General features: G+C 39.6%; 1 protein-coding gene across 1 annotated transcript in view; it reads left to right on the top strand.

Moving 5' to 3' along the window:
• The window catches only part of LOC140502248 (adhesion G protein-coupled receptor E3-like), a 54,973-nt gene extending 38,290 nt beyond the window's left edge, over positions 1 to 16,683 (top strand). The window contains exons 10-16 of the mRNA XM_072606539.1: positions 1,104 to 1,301; positions 1,702 to 1,937; positions 4,316 to 4,382; positions 8,000 to 8,091; positions 11,647 to 11,827; positions 11,989 to 12,072; positions 15,251 to 16,683. Of these exons, the coding sequence (XP_072462640.1) occupies positions 1,104 to 1,301; positions 1,702 to 1,937; positions 4,316 to 4,382; positions 8,000 to 8,091; positions 11,647 to 11,827; positions 11,989 to 12,072; positions 15,251 to 15,304 (912 nt within the window). The 3' untranslated portion in view covers positions 15,305 to 16,683. The remainder of the gene's footprint in view (positions 1 to 1,103; positions 1,302 to 1,701; positions 1,938 to 4,315; positions 4,383 to 7,999; positions 8,092 to 11,646; positions 11,828 to 11,988; positions 12,073 to 15,250) is intronic.
• Positions 16,684 to 20,103: the final 3,420 nt, after the last annotated feature.

The raw sequence follows: 20,103 nt of genomic DNA, 5'->3' as shown, positions 1-20,103 counted from the left end.
GTTGAATTAAATTGCCTTTTGGGAGCCCTTGCCAAGCTTAAGGCTTGGGGAAAAATACATTTGCAGAAATTTCCCTAAATAACAATACTAGCTAACATTTGTACAGTGTGATCCTTACAAGGACTCTGGGAGACGAGTGATATTATTAGCTCCACTTTTTAGATGAAGAAGCTGAGGCAAAGAGAGGTTAAGTGATTTGCCCAGGGTCACACAGGTAATAAGTGTCTGAGGTTGAATTTGAACTCAGGTCTTTCTGACTCCAAGTCTAGGACTCAGTTCATTACACCCCTTGCTGCCAAGTTCTCTAATGTAAATTCTCATCCTATATTACATCACTCAGTACAGTAAATTCCCACCCCACATTTAGGTGAGATTCTAGGAGGCAAGAAGCATATGAGATAGGAGATTCATAGGGTGTCATTATGCAAAAGAGGCCTAAGGGAGTCGTAAAGTCTAGCTTCTTTGTTTTATAGGGGCAGAAGCAGCTGATGCCAACGTGGATAGAGCCCTGGAGTCAGGGAAACCCTGAATTCAAAACCTGATTTGGACACTTACTAGCAGTGTGTGACCTTGAGCAAGTCACTTATCCTCCATTTGCTTCAGTTTCTTCATCTGTAAAGTGAGAATAATAGTAGCGCTTACCTCCCAGAGTTGTTATAAGGATCAAATGAGATAATAGCTGTAAAGCGCTTAGCACAGTGCCTGACACATAGTAGGAACAATACAAATATTTGCTATTATTATTACTATCATCATCATCATTATTCCTACTTCACCTCTCAATCTGTTTCCTCATCTGTAAAACAGGGATCGTAGCACCTATATTCCAGGATTGTTATGAGGAGCAAATAAAAAGTGCTTAGGTAGTGTTTGGCCTGATAGTAGTAGGTACTTAAAAATGCTTATTCCCTCCTCCTTATAGATTAAGGCATGGAGACCCTGGAGGTAAAGTGACTTATTTAAGGTCAGAGCACTCCAAAGGAGAAGTGGCAGGATTCAAACCCAGACCTTCAGATGTTGAGGACAAGTCTTTCCTGCTCTTTGAGGTTCTATCAGTCTGATAGCTAGAACACTGACTTGAATTTCTCCTTTTTGGGCCATAGGTGGAGGACGGTGTGCTGACTGTGATCACTTATGTGGGGCTGAGCCTATCCCTGCTGTGTCTCTTTCTGGCTACTCTCACCTTCCTCCTGTGCCGAGCCATCAGGGGCACCAGCACCTTCCTCCACCTGCAGCTCTCTCTCTGCCTCTTCCTGGCTGACCTTCTCTTCCTCATTGGCATAGACCAAACAACAGATAAGGTAGAAGTTAAATGAAACTTTTGCAGAGGAAATCAACTGCATAAAATAAGGTTCACTGACTTTTTCTGCTGAAGAAAGAGTTCATTCATTATAATTAATAAGCACAGGATGGAAGACAATGGAGGTATGGAATTCCCTCTTCTGTTTGTTTTCAGAAAGGAAATCTATTTATCGTGCTCTTGGATGGTTTAGGGCAGGAACGCATTTTAGGGCAATCTCACATGACCTCTTTTTAGTCTAGAACTTCATGGTTCTTTGTAGAATACTCCAAAAGACCAAAAGGATTGAATGTCATTCTACCGTTGTCTTGTCCTGTGGCAGCCCTTGTGAGCCCATGTGGAGGTTACCCTCCATGCACCCACCAAACATCTCCATGGTTTCTATTTCCCCTCCTCCGTAGGTCCTGTGCTCCCTCATTGCTGGGGGGTTACATTTCCTGTACCTGGCTGCCTTCACCTGGATGTTCCTGGAAGGGCTGCACCTTTTTCTCACTGTCAGGAACCTCAGGGTTGCGAATTACACCAGTGCAGGCCGGTTCAAGAAGAAATTCATGTACCCTTTTGGCTATGGCATCCCAGCTGTGATCGTGGCTGTGTCTGCAGGGATGGACCCCAATGGCTATGGGACGGTTAGGCAGTAAGTAGGTCATAGCATTTCCCCAATGGAAATTTCCCCAATTTGTGTTCTAAAATTCATTCATTTTTCATGTTTCCCAATTTATTTTTACAATTGAAGACTCCTCTCCCATGAGCCAGGATTTTAATTACTTGCAAGATTCCCTATCCTTTTAAAATGTTTGCTTTCTGCTATCAAGGTCTATGCTAGGTTATATTGCCATTCTAGGGAACCCACGTGTACCAGGGGCTTTTCCTAGGTGTATTTCAGAGAATTCTTTCCAAGAACAGCCTTTCTTGGCCCTAAGCATTGTGGCAACATGTTATCTGCCCATGGCCTCCACTATTCATATAAGCATTGGTAGTTCAAGTCAAAAGCTGAGGAAGGAAATTAAAATTTTGCTCAACATCTACCACACCCAAAGCACTGTGTTGGGCACTGGAGATGTAAAAATAAGAATGACATTTCTTGCTCTCAGGTATCTTAATGGAGTTTAACGGAGTCAGGGAGGAGAAATAAGAGATATTCAGAAGTAAGCATTTTAAGCAGAATGTGATAAATAGGTGACACTGGGTGGGCTAAGCATCTAATTGGAGGTGCTAACAGAGTTATTTTCTTTCGTACCCTTTATTCATTTGCTTTCTGCATTCTACAGAGAGCAGTAGACTACTACAAAATTAATTAATTAGCCAGAAGGGTATGTAATGTATATTGTGGCCAACACTTGACCTTAACTTAGAGGTCACTCACCCAGTGACTACTGGTGTGCTGTTTTTCCCAGTTCCATCACTGCTTACAAGATGGTGCTCTGATTATTCACTAGTTGTCTACTGTTCCCTTATATTGGCCTGAGTTCTCCAACTCCAGGCAGCTGCAGCAGGCCCCAGGTTTTATATAGATCTAGGATTACGACCTAGAATATATTCTAAATTGCCCCAAATAAAAAAACCTTTCACTTCTGTTCCAAGCCTTCTTTCCCCCACTTGGAAACTCTTCTCATTTATGACCAAGCTCTCTTAAAGGAGTTCATGACTTGCACACGCATGCATGTGTTTGTATGTGTGTGTGTGTGTATGTATGTATTTAAATGCCATGTGATTTATTGAAATACAGCCCGGGAATTACTGAGGCTAGCTTATCAAACAGGGTAGAAAGCCCTTTTGAACAGCAAAGGTAAGGATTTACTCTAGCAGGAATCTAAGTCCTTTATTCCTTCCCTCCTCTGAGCATTGAGAGTTGATGAAAATTCCTTGACCACCATTCTGAGACAACACAAATCAGGGGGAAACAGTTGGCACTAAGTGATCTCATCATAGCTATGGTTCTTGGTGTGGCCAGTCTCATCAGTGTTGAATCTAATAAGGTCGTTCCTCAATTTCTCCTATTCCCCTTGTTCTCCAAGTCTGGAGTCATTCGCTTACCCTCCTCCAAACTTCTCCAGAAACAATCCCTATTTTTGCTATGCTCTGTCTTGCATGTCTGTAGCTACAGTGCTGATGGAGTGAGTACCTGTTCAAATTCTATCACTTAGAAGAAAAATCACAAATAGAATATGGATAGGAGTTTCTTTTTATACCTGAAATTGGTGAAACTTACATAAGAAATTCTCTTCAAGGGCAAAAGAAAGAACATCAATTGAAGACTTTGGGGAGTAGATAGCCATATGCCTTTCTTAGCTTCCCTATGCCTCACTGAACTTTTATTCCAGTCACTTCTAGGAGGCACTGGAAATACTTGTTCTAAACAGAAAGGAGAGGATTAGAATAAGTTTAACTCCCAAATTATGTGTTAAAAAGAAATTTTAAATGAAAGGGGTGAAATGAAGATCCCATCCTGGACCTGAGATACAGTGTGTTCAAAGACAAAGAGACTGGAAAGGACAGGATGAGAAAATTGAAGAGTAGCCCAATTTGGAGTGTAGTACTTGAGAGGAGAAGGAGTTTGAGATAAGGCTGGAAAGGGAGGTTGGAGCTAGATACTTGGAAAACTTTGGATATCAGAATTAAGAGATTCTACTTTTTTCAGTAGAAAAAGGGGAACAATTTAGGGATTTTTTAAATACAGGATTAAGACTGCTAAGAACAGTATATCAGGATGGTTGCAGGAGCATCTTTGTGAAGGATGGATTAAAAAGGGGGAAGACTCCAGGGAGGGAGACTGGTTAAGAAGCTATTGAAATGGTGTAGGTGAGTAGCTCAAAGGCCTGAACAGGGGAAACAGTATTTGGGGATAGGGCAAACTAACCTAGGGACAGATGTAAAAGTTAATGCAAAGACAGTCTCAGGGCCTCTATTAACAAAAATTGGATCCGTCTTTCAGTCACCTGAGAAAGGGAGGGTTTCCTTCCTTTTATTTTCTATGTCTGCTCCTAAGTAATTTATTTTTCTTCCTTTTCCTAGCTGCTGGCTCACCCTTCAAAGAGGGTTTATCTGGAGTTTTGTAGGACCAGTGATTGCCATAATTTTGGTGGGTATATGGAATTCCTTTTCTTAGTCATTGAAGAAAAACTAGTCACCAGTCCAAAAATCATACCACTTTAACTTGCCACAAGTTTTGATAGCATGACAAGAGGCAGTGTGAAACAGCAGAAAGCACCTCAGGTCAGGAATCAGAAGAGCTGGGTTTTGATCTTGTCAGATCTTGCCTCTGACATGCATGACTATGGACAAGTCACTCAAACATCCTGGGTCTCAATTTCCTCAGTTTTGAAATAAGGTAGTTAGATTAGGTGGCCTTTGAGCATTCCAGCTCTAGATCTATTATTCTAGGATGCTTGACACTGTTGGATGACCTTAGCAGAAATAAACTGCTTTACCAATCTTGACTTCAGTTTCCTCCTCTAAGTAGCTTGGACTAGATGCCCTGTGAGGTGGTATCCAGCTCTAAACCTATGTCCTCTGACCTATTCCAGTCTGATATTCTGACCACAGCATCCACCTCCTCTGAAATCATGAGCACCTTAAAAAACATAGCATTGACTAACCTTTGTGCATACAGAAACATAAACAATCCACTTGCTTTGAGAAAGAGGCTTGGAATATATACCCTGAGGTTTTTCCTGTGACATTCTTTCTGTGGACTCTATGACAAGATCCAACAAGTCCAGATAGGCATCTATGGAGGAGGCTGTGCCTACTGCCTACATCCATAATTCCATCTGGGTGGGGGCTCTCTCTTCTTGATGTTGACTACAAAGTAGGGAGTTTCCATGATTTGCTATGCCCCAGATATGTCATCACCCAGTATCTCCTCACTTTGGTGATGAGTTTTTCCAAAATTACTCAAGTTGGTCTTGAAGAGACAACAAGGGTAGTGATTCAGTACTGGACTTGTAGCATCTACCAACACTTGTATTCCATTGATGCCTCCTTTGAGAATCAGTTATCTTCGTTCCACAATAAAACACTGAAGGAGACCTTCACAGGATCATAGTTGTGGACCTGAAAGGCACCTTAGAGATCATCTAGTCCTACGTCCTAGTTGGGTAGCTAGGTGTTGCAGTAGAATCAGGAAGACTCATTTTCCTGAGTTCAAATCCAGTCTCAGACAGTTACTAGCAGTGTAACCCTGGGCAAATCACTTCACCCAGTTTGCCTCCGTTTCCTCATCTGTAAAATGAGCAAGAGAAGGAAATGGCAAAATCACTCTAGTACCTTTATCAAGAACCACCCCCAACCAAACCAAAAAAATTAAAAACAACACAACAACAAAAAATAAAAACAAACAAAAAAATAGAAAACCCTAATGGGGTCAGACATGATTAAACAACAAGGACAGTCTTCCTCCTTTTGCCCTTAATTGATAGATGAGAAAACTGAGGACCAGAGAAGTTAAATGACTTGAACAGGGTCAAGAAAGTAGTAGAAGCAGGATGAAAACCTTAAGACTCCAAATCCAAAGTTCTTCCCATCACAACATGACCCCATTTCCTCTTCAATTGGTCTGAACGCCTTTCCCTTGTCTATATAGAAGCCTTTCCTGATCCTCCTCAATGTTAGTTAGTGCTATCCCTCCAGCAGCATCCACAGCTTCTCTTATTAGACCTCTTGTTTGTTTGCCTGTTGTCTCCCTTAGTAGAATGGGCTCTCTAGGTAAGAATTGTTTTTACCTTTTTTCATATTGCACAGTGCTTGCTACACAATAGGCAATTCATCAATGCTTATTAACTTGATTTGAGGTGATTTATATTGGGCAAATGCACTCCTTTTCTTGTCATTTGGTAACATTTGTCATTTCTGGGTACCTACTTTGTTATAGTCACTTTCTGTTGTATTGGAATTGTGCTCCTTCTGGTCAGCTTCCATGAGGTGTCTAGAAAGTAAACTCTACATATTATTTTCACTTAAGAAAAAAAAGTGGAGGAAGATAGAGGATGTTAACAATTTCTCCTGCTGAAAAAGGAAATGGAAATATTGATAATCCCTGACACTTGCATAGTGCTTAGAGTGCATTCACTGGCCTTCTCAAAGTTTAATCCTTAGAACCACCACTCTGTGGTAGGCATACATTTTTTGACTGGCAAATGACTGTCAGAGAGAATAGGTAATTTGTCCAAGATCACACAGATAGTAAACATCAGAGATGAGATTTTGTCCCAGGCGGAGTATTTTAGGAACTATTTAATAACTGGCTCTCTAAAAAATAGGATGCATAACACATTTAAAAAATAGTATTCATTTTCCCCAATTACATGTAAAGACAATTTTGGGTTTTTTTTTTTAAGTCAATTGGTGAATTGCACAGGTAGTATCTGAGGTCAGAGTTGAACTCAAGTCCTTTTGACTCCAGGGTTGGTACTCAATCCACCATGCCAGCTAGCTGCCCTCAAGACAATTATTAACATTCATTTTTTTAAAAAAAAATTTGAACTCCAATTTTTCTCCCTCCCTCTTTCATCTTCCCCTCCCTAAGGCAGTAAGCAATTTTACATGAGTTATATATGTGCAACTATGTAAAACATATTTCCGTATTATTCATGTTGTGAAAAAAGAAACAAACCAAAATGGGAAAAAACATGAAAAAAATAAAGTGAAAAGTAGTATGTTTTGAACTGCATTCAGACTCCATCTCTTCTTGCTCTGGAGGTAGAGAGCATTTTTCATCATGAGTTTTTTGGAATTGTCTTGAATTGTTTTATTGTGGAGAATAGCTAAATCACAACTAACTTCTAAATTTAATCTGCACATGTGGCTAATAGGGATATATATTTTGCATGACCTCACATGTATAATCAAAATCAAATTGATTTCTCAAGGAGAGGGAAGGGTCAGGAGAGAGGCAGAATTGGAAACTCAAAATTCTAAAAAATGATTGTTAATTTTTTTTACAATATAATTGGGAAATTTTTAACAAAACAAATAAAAGTAATTCAAAAAGTTAAACTGCATTATTAACATTAATCACTTTTTAAAGTGCAGTCAATCAACAAAACATTAAATCAAGCCCTGATTTGTAGCTTTTACTGATTTCCAACATGTAACTGCTCACACCGAACATTTAGCATTTTAATTTAAGAAACCAAGATGAACTGGTTCCAACACACCCCAGTTCTATGTCACTTGTCTCCAAAGTACTCCATTTCTTTTTGTTTTTTTTTTTTGAAAAAGTATTTTCTTTTTTCCAATTACATGCAAAGAAAGTTTTCAACTTCACTTTTTATAAGATTTTGAGTTCCAAATTTTCCTCCCTCCCCTCCTTTCTCCCCTGCCCCCTCCCCAAGACACTAAACAATCTGATATAGGTTGTCCATGAACAATCACGTTAAACATATTTTCACATTAGTGATGTTATGAAAGAACAAAAGGGAAGAACCATGAAAAAGAAGAAGCAAAAATAAAATGTAAAGTAGCATGATCTAATCTGCATTCAGACTCCAGTTCTCTCTCTAGACGTGGAGAGCATTTTCCATCATGAGTCATTTGGAATTGTCTTGGATCATTGTATTACTGAGAAGAGTTAAGTCTGTCATAGTCGGTCATCACACAATGTTGCTGTTACTGTGAAGCACTCTATTTTCATCAAACAGCAAAAACTGAAAATAGTAACCCTCAGTGTTAATATTTTGTAGTTTGTTTGTTTTACAGTTTAACTTGGTCTTTTACTTGATAATCCTGTGGATTTTGAGAGAAAGACTCTCCTCTCTCAACAAAGATGTGTCCACCATCCAAAACACAAGGTGAGAGCATTCCCAAATGAGACTTAAGCTTGTGATGCACTGCTGGGGAAATTATAAAAAGCTGGAGAAATTCTGGTGTGGATCTCCCTAGGCTATAAGAGGAAAGAGTGCAAGGGAAATTCAGGAACTATTTTTGTGCCTGTCTATTGCATTTTCATATAAAATCATTGAGAGAAATTCTAACTCCATTTTCATTGAACTGGATTTAGAACTGGAAAAGATCTTTGACCTTCAATCCTCTCGTTTTTTATTGGGAAACTGAGGCCCAGAGAGAAGTTAATTGCCCTAAGTAACTTGAATACTAAGTAGCCCAGCCAAGTTTTGAACATCAGATACACACCTCTTCTCATTTTATAGAGCATAGAGTTGGAGGAGACTTTAGAAATTCTCAGGTCTACTGATCATTTTTTTTTGATACACTGTCAGTAAAAAGCACATAGCCTTAATATTAGTCTTTAGTGATTGGAAGGGAGGAGGTGTTTGGTTGAGGAGAACTAGCAATTCTTCCTTTTCTTGCCCCTTAAACCCCTTTATTGGGTAGAAACATTATTTCCTACTCCTCCTTTTAGGCATCTCCATGACGTTCAAGACTGTCTGTATCATTCTAGCTAAATGTCACGGCTTAGTTAGTCCAGGCTCCCACTCCCCTAGGGCTCCAACAAATGAAACCAAAGAAAACAGAGGATGGCAAAGAATTGGACATGCTTATAAGACAGACTTTGGAAAGAAGAGTCAGACATGACTGAATGATTGAATACCAACCACCACCACCTCGTCCTCCAAGTATTGGACACGATCTCCAATATGCTATCAATTGTTCAGTCCCTACAGATGAAGATGGACCCTGACTATATTCTTCAGAGGCTTGTCAGAAAAGAAGTGCCCTGTTGCAACCAGCTGGATCCTTTCAATGAAGAACTAAGTCTGCTACTAATTATAGATGACCCTCTGGTCAATTAATGCCTTTAATTTAGCCCAGACAGGATGGAGTTCAAGAGGCTTTCTCCCTTTTCTACGTACCAAATCTCTCTTACTAAACTGCTTGGTGCATCATGCATTCAGGTCTTGATTTAATTTATCTTTTCCCTGCTTTTGAGAAATCATAATAATCTCTATCAATAACAAAGTAACCACAATTCTCCAGACAATTTATTTTCATTAGGAAATCGTGCTGTGCAGTCTTCAAGCTTTTCCTCCATAATGTTTTTGGGAGTACTTAGTGTTTGTGAAGATTCCAAGCACTTTTTCTTCAGGCATAGAACTTTGTAGGAACATGTTTGTCTTGAGCCACCTTCTTCTCTTCCTCTGGTTTGGCGTTCTGATATATGAGTTTACCTTCCTCTTTTGTAGGGTCATCTATAATTAGTAGCAAACTTCGTTTTTCATTGAAAGAGTCCAGCTGGTTGCAATAGGGCACTTCTTTTCTGACAAGCCTCTGAAGAATATAGTCAGGGTCCATCTTCATCTGTAGGGACTGAACAATTGATAGCATATTGGAGATCGTGTCCAATACTTGGAGGACGAGGTGGTGGTGGTTGGTATTCAATCATTCAGTCATGTCTGACTCTTCTTTCCAAAGTCTGTCTTGTAAGCACGTCCAATTCTTTGCCATCCTCTGTTTTCTTTGGTTTCATTTGTTGGAGCCCTAGGGGAGTGGGAGCCTGGACTAACTAAGCCGTGACATTTAGCTAGAATGATACAGACAGTCGTTGAAGGTCATGGACCAAATAACTCAGCCCACAGGAAGGGCACAGAGTTGTTTGGGAGATGGAATTTCAGGGTCCCACTTATTTTCCCTCACAAAATGAAACTGAGAATGAGTCATCTGCAGAGCTAATCAGGGCATGGAAATCCACCCAACCATGTTACTTTTCCATCTTCATTTTCTACCTCTTTCTCAATATCTTGATATCTATCCTTTGTTTTGAGACAATCTTTGTTTTGGAATAATTTACCAGTTCATTGGTCTCTTCTTTGAAGGTTTCTACTTGCCCTTTAAGCCCGTTCCAACCTGCAGCCAACCCGCTTTCCTGCTTTATCACTTCACTTTATACACTTTATACTCACGCTAAATAGATCTTTTTGTTCCTCATGTGCATCATTTCCAGTCTCTGGACTTTTGCTTTAGCTCTTTCCCTTGACTGGAATGTACTCACTCACCTCTCATCCCATGTATTAGAATCCATATACACACATATATACATATATACATATGTATATATGTGTGTGTGTGTCTTTATTTGTGTATGTATGTATGTATCTATAAAATAGTTTTCTTTAGGGCTTAGCTGGAATACCACCTTCCACATTAGGCCTTTCCTTATCTAATTACTCCCCCCAGGTTGCTAGTTCTTCACTCCTAAAATTATCTGGTATTTATTTTGTACATACCAGTGATAGAATATAATGCATTGTATAGAATTGTTGTAATTTGTTCTTCTTATATCAGCTTCTTGAAGGAAGTGGCTTTCATTTTTGCTTTTATATCTCTAGTACCTGAGAGATATAAACAACACTTCCTGACTGCTTAGGTGATTGATCATCACATGCCACCCTTCCACTGGGCCCAGACCCCTAGACTGGTGTCTCTTCATGATCATCTGATGCCTGTGACCATGTGCCTCTCCTGCTGCTACTGCTGCTTCTCCCACCACCTCTATCATTTCCATGTCTCTTAAACTCTGCTGTTTCTGACTGTCAGACCTCTGTAGTCCCAATCCTCTCGTTTACAGTCTTCCTTCCATTGCAACCATCCAATGCTTGTAGGAAGTGGTACTAGTTGCTGTTCAGTCATTCAGCTGTGTCTGACTCTTCATGACCCAATGAACCATAGCATGCCCAACCTCTTCTCTCCTGCACTATTGCTTAAAGTCTGTCCAAGTTCATGTCTGTGGTTTCCATAACATTATCTATCCATCTCATCTTCTGTTGTTCTCTTTTCTTTTTGCCTTCAGTCTTTTCCAACACCAAAGTCTTTTACAATGAGTCCAGTCTTCTCACTATGTAGCCAAGGAAGGAAAAGGGAACCGGAGGACACTCCAATAGAAGAGTGTACCCCTAAGAGTGCCCCATTCCCTTGGCCTCATCTGCTCCTTCAACTGCCTGAGTGTGTGGTGGGATCCCTGGCCATTCTTTGGTTTTTGTCTTCTTTTCCCCCAGTGGCCATTCTTGATCTTGGTTGAATGTGGCTGCCCTTCTTCACTGCCCTCCCATCTCTCCAAGGTGCCACCACTTCCTGACACTTGGAGAGTGGTGAACCAAGAACTGGCAGCCTCCTGCTGCCATTACTTTAATCTAGAAACCAGCTATATTGGGAGAAGTGAGTCCTCAATTCCTATTTCCTTCCTGTGTACCCACTGATCGTCACTTCCCATGCTGGAGATCCCTACTCTAGTAACAAACATAGTATCCTAGATTTACTCCTCAAAGTGCCCTTAGATATAACCTGGTACAAGTACTCATTTTTAGGATCCAGGCCTGGAGAGGGACCATGACTTGCCAAGGTGTTTGGAGGCATACCGAGTTTCTTACATTTTATTTGATTTTTTCAAGCAGGACCCTGACCTTTAAAGCTCTTGCTCAGTTCTTCATCCTGGGCTGCTCCTGGAGTCTTAGCTTTCTCCTGACAGAATCTATCACAGAGCCAGCCTGGTCAGTCATTGCCTATGCCTTCACCATCACCAATTCCCTGCAGGGAGTGTACATCTTCCTGATTCACTGTCTCCTCAATCGCCAGGTAAATCAGCCTTTGTCAATTGTCTCATTAGCTACAGCTAAATCCCTCTTTTTGGGTCGTTGCTGCCTCAGAAATTTCTGGTCTGAGAGATCTCCAAGAAATCTTTGAGACCTAAGTCATGTGATGCAACAAATTCCTGTCTCTTTGTTCGAAAATTTCAGGTCCAGGAAGAATACAGGAAGTGGTTTAAGGGGACCCAGAAAATGACTGAGACAGAATCTGGTCGTACTACTCACAGCAAAGTGGTAAGAGCACGATTGTACCTTAGCACCGTTCTCCTGATCAAACACTTCGAGCCCCATCTCACTTGGTCTCCTCATCCCTTGGTTTGTTATTGTCCTGATGAGTCAGGGATGAGGCAAAAATGTTGGCAACCCTGGGTCAAAGTTACTAATTCAACTCAGTCTTTATATGAGTTTAGATGGGGATTAACAGAAGTAAATCTGTTTTTCCAAATTCCTTGCATTGGAAGCAAAGTCCCTCAGTCTATTAGCATTATACCCTTGAGCTCATACTTCCTCAGGATGATGTTTCATGAAAACAGAGCCCATGTTAGCCCTTAGGGGCCTGAGCCCAAGGCAGTGATGCACTCCATGCCTGGGCAGCTGCCACACCAATCATTGCCGTCTCCTCTGAACACAGTCCAGCCTGAGCATCCAGGCACAAGGGGCTGGGAAGATGGACACAAGCAAACCTGCCAATGCTCAAAGAGATGACAAGTCAACTGAGCATAAGGGGTTTCAGATATTCCCTCACCATCACCCTGAAATTCAGAATGAGTTCAAGGTCATTGAAATTTCTTTCTTAGAGAGTTAGAAAGACTGAAAAGCTGAAAAGGACACAGTATCAATGACACCCTATGCAGATTTCCTAAAATGGGAGTAATTCTTCTAAAAAGAAACTTCTAATATCACTGTGTATTCTCCTTGAAAGGGCAGCTGGGTGGTGCAGTAGATAGAGCACTTGACCTGGAGTCAGGAAGATCTGAGTTCAAATCTTGCCTCAGATGTTTACTAGCTGTGTGACTATGAGCAAGTTACTTAATTCTATTGGTCTCAGTTTCCTCATCTGTAAAATGAGCTGGAGAACCACTTTGCCAAGAACCATGTCTTTGCCAAGAAAACCCTAAGTGGGATCATGGAGAGTCAGACATGACTGAAATGATTGAACACCAACAACAGTTTCCTTGAGAGTTAGGAGTTATCTGAGTCTCCCCAGGATCTGTGGACTCCTTGCTCCTAAGCAGATCTCCTAAAGTGCAAGTAGTTCTCTCCAAAAGAGACTTCCAATATGATTAAGTAACCTTCCTTGAGAGTCAGGCATTATGTTATTGGACATGTTATTGGAGTAAATGTTCCAGGATCGGGCTGGATTGTGAAGGGCTATCCATGCTATATCCTTTTGGGTTTGCCTCTTGGTCAAAGCCACACACAATGATATGGTAGATCTCAGTTACAGAATATTTATAGTTGGAATGTTTTGCTTCCTAGCACCAGAAGGAAAGCCCTCTCCACAGTTTTAACCACTATGTAGGAGCAGATGAGGAGGACAGTGACTGAGTGCAGTTGGGTGCTGAGAAGTTTCTGGATTGCTGGAGTTGTTCTGGGTCAAGCCTAACTCAGGCCAGTCCAATGTGTTGGGTTTAGGATGACAACATAATGAAACAATTGTGGACCACAATAAAAAAATTCCTTATAACAAATGATGAAAAACATTAGTAACTGCTAATTCAAATGGACTCTGCAATGATGCATCAGAAAGACTTCCAAAAGGGCAATGGAAATTCCATTTGTCCTCCAGCCTGCCAAGGCCCCATAAGAGAGCATCGTGAGATATTTTTTATGCCTTGAGCAACACAGAAGTCTTGCCACCAGATCATGCCCTGGTCCCTTGGACCAACCAAATCCTGTGAAGGACATTCTTGCCCCTGTTAAAGGGAAGCCAAGCCAGTATACATAAAACAGATGCCACTTCTATCACAGTGATGAAAGAGGGAGGGTGTAGGAGAAGATCAAGGGTATGCAAGGAGGGGCAGGGAGAAGGCTAGAAGTGGCCTGTGAGTTACAGGGGTCTTTTATAGTTTTATTGACAATCAGGGTCTTATCTTGTGTGGTTACTCAGCCACATCATATTTCGAAATACAAAGAACCAGAGGTACTTTAATGATACCAGGTTGAGAGAGTAAGGTAAGCTGAGCTTACTTTCTGTTCCTGTTTCTGGAGAACTGTGTCCGCAAGCTGAGAAACTGCACATCCTTTAACTCACACCCACTATTTTACTGGGTGTGGCTTTGGTCAAGAGGCCAACCCAAAGGAAGAGTATAGATAGTACAGTACAATCCAGCTCAGATCCTGGAACACTTACTCCAACAACTTGTCCAGTAACATAACCCCTGGCTCTCAAGGAGACTGTAGTGTTGTTCAGTTGTTTCAGTCATTTTCAGCTCTTTGTGACCCCATTTGGTGTTTTCTTGGGAAAGGTATTTGAGTGCTTTGCCATTCTTTCTCCAGCTCATTTTACAGATGAGGAAAATGAAGCAAACAGGGTTAAACTTGTTCATAGTCACACAGCTAATAAGTGTCTGAGACCAGATTTGAATTCAGATGTACCTAACTCCAGGCCCCTTGCACCACTCATTTGCCCCCTCAAAGAGACTACATGGTGATATTAGAAGTCTCTTTTTAGGAGAATTGCTCACATAACATCTACATGTGTGACCAGAGATCTACATAGGGTGTCATTGATACTGTGTCCTTTTCAGCTTTTCAGTCTTGCTAACTTTCTAAGAAAGAAATTTCAGTGACCTTGGACTCAAACTGAAGTTAAGGGTGATGGTGAGGGGATATCTGAAACCCCTTATACTCAGTTCACTTGTCGTCTCTGTGTTTGGTCATTGGCAGGTTTGCTTGTTTGCATCTTCCTCCCCCTCCCCTGCCTCTTGTGCCTGAATGCCCAGGCTGGGCTGACTTGGAAGGAGATGGTAATGATTGGTGTGGCAGCTGCCCAGGCATGGAGCACATCATTGCCTTGTGCTCAGTTCTCTAAGGGACTAACAGACTTTGTTTTCATTCCTCCTTTAACCTTGTAGATCGAGAAAGAGAATGGGCAAAACCTGGATTTGAGGGAGTGGGATGTAAGTAATGGTATTAGACGCAGCATGAAAATTGCTCTGTGGGCCAAATGCTTAAGGAAAATCAACAAATGAAAACATAAATAGCATCAATCACAACAGAAGATTTTGAAAAATAAAATTGATCTCTATACTATTTAGCAGTAGAGTGCTGGATATGACAACATTTGGACACAATCTTAAGTTCTAGATGAATCCAATTTTTCACCTCCTAGAGGAAATGGTATGATTTCAGCATTAATTTCATAGGCATTTTCAACGTCTCTTTCCTTCTTGTCTTTCCTCTCTCCAAGATTGAAGAACTGAAAAAATCTTCAGAATTGGCGGTGATGAGAAAAAACACCTAAGTCCTGAATCCGGAGATACCCAGAGACTTATCCCATCCTCAAACATCCTACTTCCGGATGGGACAGTCTGCGAATGCTCCCATGTATTCGAAATGTAGTACATGCTAGATATGAGTATTCTTGTTGGACAGTGTTTTGGGTCAGCCACTCAGAGTGTTAATACGTGCTAATCTTATCTCCTGAATATAAGCAATACATCATGAATTAACTTCTTATGTCTTTAGTAGGTATTAAAAATCCCACATATCAAAAGCAGAGCTCATCATATTTTCTCCTAAAATAATTTCTCCTTTGGATTTTGCTATTTCTGTTGAGGGTCCCAGCACACTGCCAGTCAGATTCACAATGGCTTTTCCTTTCCATCACCTTTCCTGTCCAATTGAGTTGTCAGCTCTTGCTGATTCCAGCTCCGCAATATCTCTCTCATCTGTTTTTCTCTCTCTATTCACATAACTCTCTTGCTTGGATAGATACTCTCCCTCCTCCCAATCTCTTAGCTTTCCATTTCATCAACTACTTGGCTGTCAATTTGATGGTACTAATGTCTGAACTGAAATGTAATCATGCTATTTCTACTTAAAATTCTTCTGTGGTTTCCCTTTTGTGTTTAGGATGAGATACTATATGATTAAAAAGACCTCCATCATCTGGTTGCCACTTCAGTTTCACAATATTTCATGTCACTCCTCTTGGCTTGCTAGAACAGGGACTTTTATTTTTATATTTGTGGAGAGCAGTCTGGAATTATGCTCAAAGAATTATTCAAATGTCTATACCCCTTGACCCAGCAATACTACAACTAGGTCTATTTCCCCAGATGATTAGGGAAAAAGGAAAAGAAAAACTATATCTTCTAAAATATCTATATCAGCTCTCTATGTGGCAAAAAATAAGAAATTGTGGGGTTATCTGTAAATTGGGGAAGAGTTGATCAATTTATGGTAAATGATCATGATGGAATACTGCTATGCTATAAAAATGATGAGCTTGATCATTTCAGAAAAATACAGATGGACATGCTTGAAATAATGAAGAGCAAAATGAGCAGAATCAGAAGAATGTTGTATATGACAATAACACACAGTATTGGTTTTTGTAAGGATAACTTTGAGTGACTAAGTCATTTTGAGTATTATAAATGCCCAAATTAACTACAAAGGACATATGAAAGAAGATGCTATCTGCATCTAGAGAAAGAATTGATAAATAGAAGTGTTTTAGAATTTTTTTTTGTATACATAGACACACATTTGTGTTTATGGTCAACATCTCTAGGTTGGAGGGGAGGAAAGAATAAAAGGAAAAAAGAAAGTTATATGATAACTGTTACATTTTTCAAAAGAGTGATAAGTTATACGTGATATATTTGAAGTTTGGTGTACAACACTCTTTTTTCTATTATGTTAATGTTATGGAAATTATTCTTTTATTTCTTCAGTTTCAAATAAAATAAATTAAATTGAAAGTATTTTTATCTTTGTATTCTCCACGGTACCTAGTGCAATGCCTTGAATGTAATAAGTTTCGTAATGTAATTGATGTAATGTAATGTAATTGTTGAATTGAATGTGTCATTCCTTACTCTATAAAGGAAGCAGTTTCAGTAATCTAGGCATAAGGTGAGAGAATCATGGATTCTCTGCCACCACAAAAAGAGTTACTGCAAATATTCTTTTACATGTAGGTCCTTTTCCTTTTCCTTTGATTTTTTGTGGGGTATTGCTGGATGAAAGGGTATGCCCACTTTTATAATCATTTGGGCATAGTTCCAGATTGTTCTCTAGAATGGTCGGATCAGTTCACTATTCATCCAACAACCCCTTAATGCACCTATTTTTCCTCATCCACTCCAGCATCTGTCATTTCTAATAGGAGGGAGGTAGTAATTCAGAGTTGTTTTGATTTGCTTTCTCTAATCAATAGTGATTTAGAATATTTTTGTACATGGCTATGGATGGCTTTGATTTCTTCTTTTGCAAATTGCCTTTTCATATCCTTTGACCATTTATCAATTGGAGAATGGCTCTTTAAAAAATAACTTTGACTCAGTTCCCTATATATTTGAGAAATGACGCCTTTATCAGAGAAACTTGGCGTGATTTTTTTTTTTGATATTACTTCATTGCTTATGGTACCATTTTAGTTAAATGTAGCTTCCTTGATTATCACTTTTCATTAAGTCACTTTCTGCCTTTTGCTTTGTCTGAGATCATGATTGCCACCTCTTTTTTACTTTTTTTTTTGCCTTTTTTACTTCAGCTGAAGCATAATAAATCCTTTTCTGGCCCTATATTTCAACACTGTGTGTGTCTTTCTGTTTCAAGTATGTTGTATACAACATATTATTGTATTCTAGTTTCTAATCCATTTTGTTATTTACTTCCATTTTATGGGTTAGTTCCTCCCATCCCCATTCACAGTTATGATTACCAAATATGTATTTCCCTCCATCATATTTTCTCTTATTTATTGTTTTCTCTCTCTTTTTAGCCAACCCCTCCTCAAAAGTCTGTTTTGGTTCTGACTTTATCAACCCCTTCCACCATATTTTTTATCCACTTCCCCTTCATTTCATTATTGGGTAAGATAGATTTCTATGCCCAACTAAGCATGTGTTTGTTTGTGTGTATTCTTTCCTCTTTGAAACAATTCTAATGAGAGTGAAATTCAGGTATTGCCTGCTACCACCCACCCCATTTCCCCTCCATTATAAAAGATCTTCCTTGCATGGCTCTCTTATGTGAGGAAATTTCTCCATTCTACCTCTCTCTTCCCCCTTCTCTCAGCGTATCCCTCTTTCTCATTCCTAATTATTTTTGAAGAACATCTCAACCTAATGGATTCATGCCTATGCCCTTCTATTGATCAGTTCTTTCTCTGGACACAGATAGCATCTTCTATCATAAGTGCTTTGTAGCTAATTTGGGTTTGTAGACCCCTTCCAGCTGTTCTAATAATGATAAAATTCTTAGGAATTAAATATCCCATCTTTCCACCTAGGAATATAAAAAGTTTAATTTTATTGAATCCTTTATGATTACTGTTTAATGTTTTTTTTCATGGATCTCAAGTCTTCTCTCTGAATGCCATGTTTTCTATTTTACTGTGTTCTTTTCATCAGGAATGCTTGGAAATCCTTTGTTTCACTAAATATTCATCTCCACCCTGAAGGATTATACTTATTTATGCTGGGTAGGTTATTTTTGGTTGTAATCGTTGTTCCTTTGCCTTTTGGAATATCATATTCCAAGTCTTCTGCTCCTTTAATGTGGAAGCCACGAAGTCTTGTGTAATCCTGACTGTAGCTCCATGATATTTTTATTATTTCTTTCTGGCTGCTTACAGTTTTTTTCTCTTTGAGTTGGGAGCTCTGGAATTTGGCTGTAATACTCTTGACAGTTTTTTTGGCGTCTGTTTCAGGAGATGATTGCTGGGTTCTTTCAATTTTTATTTTATCCTCTGTATCTAAGATATCAAGGAAATTTTCCTTGATAATTTCTTGAAATATGAATTCTAGGTTTCTTCTTTTGATCATGGCTTTCAGGTCATCCAATAATTCTTAAATGGTCTTAGTCTATTTTTATTGGTCAGTGATATATCCAATGATATACATGATACAATGATACATCCAATGATATATTTCACATTTTCTTTTATTTTTTCATTCTTTTGACTTTATTTGATTTTTTCTTGAAGGTCTCATGGAATTATTAGCTTTCACTTGCCCAATTCTTGTTTTTAAGGAATTATTACCTTCGGTGAGTTTTTGTACCTCTTCTCCCATTTGATCAATTCTGGTTTTAAAGAAGTTCTTTTCTTCAGTGATTTTTTTGTACTTCCTTTTCCATTTACCCTATTCTGGGTTGGAAGGAGTTCTTTTCTTCAGTAAATTTGTATGTCTCTTATACCTTTAAGTCAGTTTTTAAGGTGTTATTTTCTTTAGTATTTTTGTGCCTCTTTTACCAAGCTATTGATTTTCTTTTAATAATTTTTTTGTATCACTAATTTCTTTTCCCAATTTCTCTCTAATACTCTTATCTCTTTCATTAGTACTTTCAGAAATTCGTGATGATCTTGGGTCCCATTTGCATTTTTCTTTGAGTCTCTCCTTGTAGTTGTTTTCATGTTGTTGTCTTCTTCTAAGTTCATACCTTCATCTTCCCTGCACCATAGCAGTTTTTTATGATCAAGTTCTTTTGTTGTTGTTCTTTGCTCATTTTCTCAGTCTCTTTATTCTCTTTGTACCTTATGTTAAAGTTGGACTCTGCTTACTTAGAATTGAGGGGCATTATGCCAAGATTCTGGCTTTTTCATGCTGCTCTTTTCAGAGTTAATTTTCAGTGGTACCATGGTGATGTGATCCAGGGAGAGGTGTAGTCACTGTTCTCCTGATTTGTCCTCTGGTCTCTACTCAGGAAGACTCCCTGCTGTCTGGTAGCTTCAAGTGCTAGCTCTCTTCTTGTCCCTGGAACTGTGACCAAGGTCCCTATTTCCTTTGTGACTGATCACAAGTACTCTTCTCCACCCTAGAATTGCAACCCAGAGCTTCTACGGGCAAAGAGTTGCCAATCAGTGCCAGCTGCACCCAGGGCCAAGAAAGGGATTCTCTGTCATCTTATTCCACCCAGCTGTCCTTGCCTTTTGTGGACTGAGAACTCTTGAAGCTGCTAGTGCTACTGTCACTTTTGTATCCACCTCCAAGTCCTACCACTGGTGCTCCTGCCACACTCTAGAACTGTGCCCACTCTGTTGTCACAGACTTCTCCTGCCAATCTCCCAAATTGTCTTAGACTGAAAAA

This window comes from Notamacropus eugenii, chromosome 4 (assembly GCF_028372415.1).
Source record: "Notamacropus eugenii isolate mMacEug1 chromosome 4, mMacEug1.pri_v2, whole genome shotgun sequence".
Taxonomy (NCBI): domain Eukaryota; kingdom Metazoa; phylum Chordata; class Mammalia; order Diprotodontia; family Macropodidae; genus Notamacropus; species Notamacropus eugenii.
Note: the sequence above shows the minus strand (reverse complement) of the source record. Positions and strands in the feature narration are given on the sequence as shown.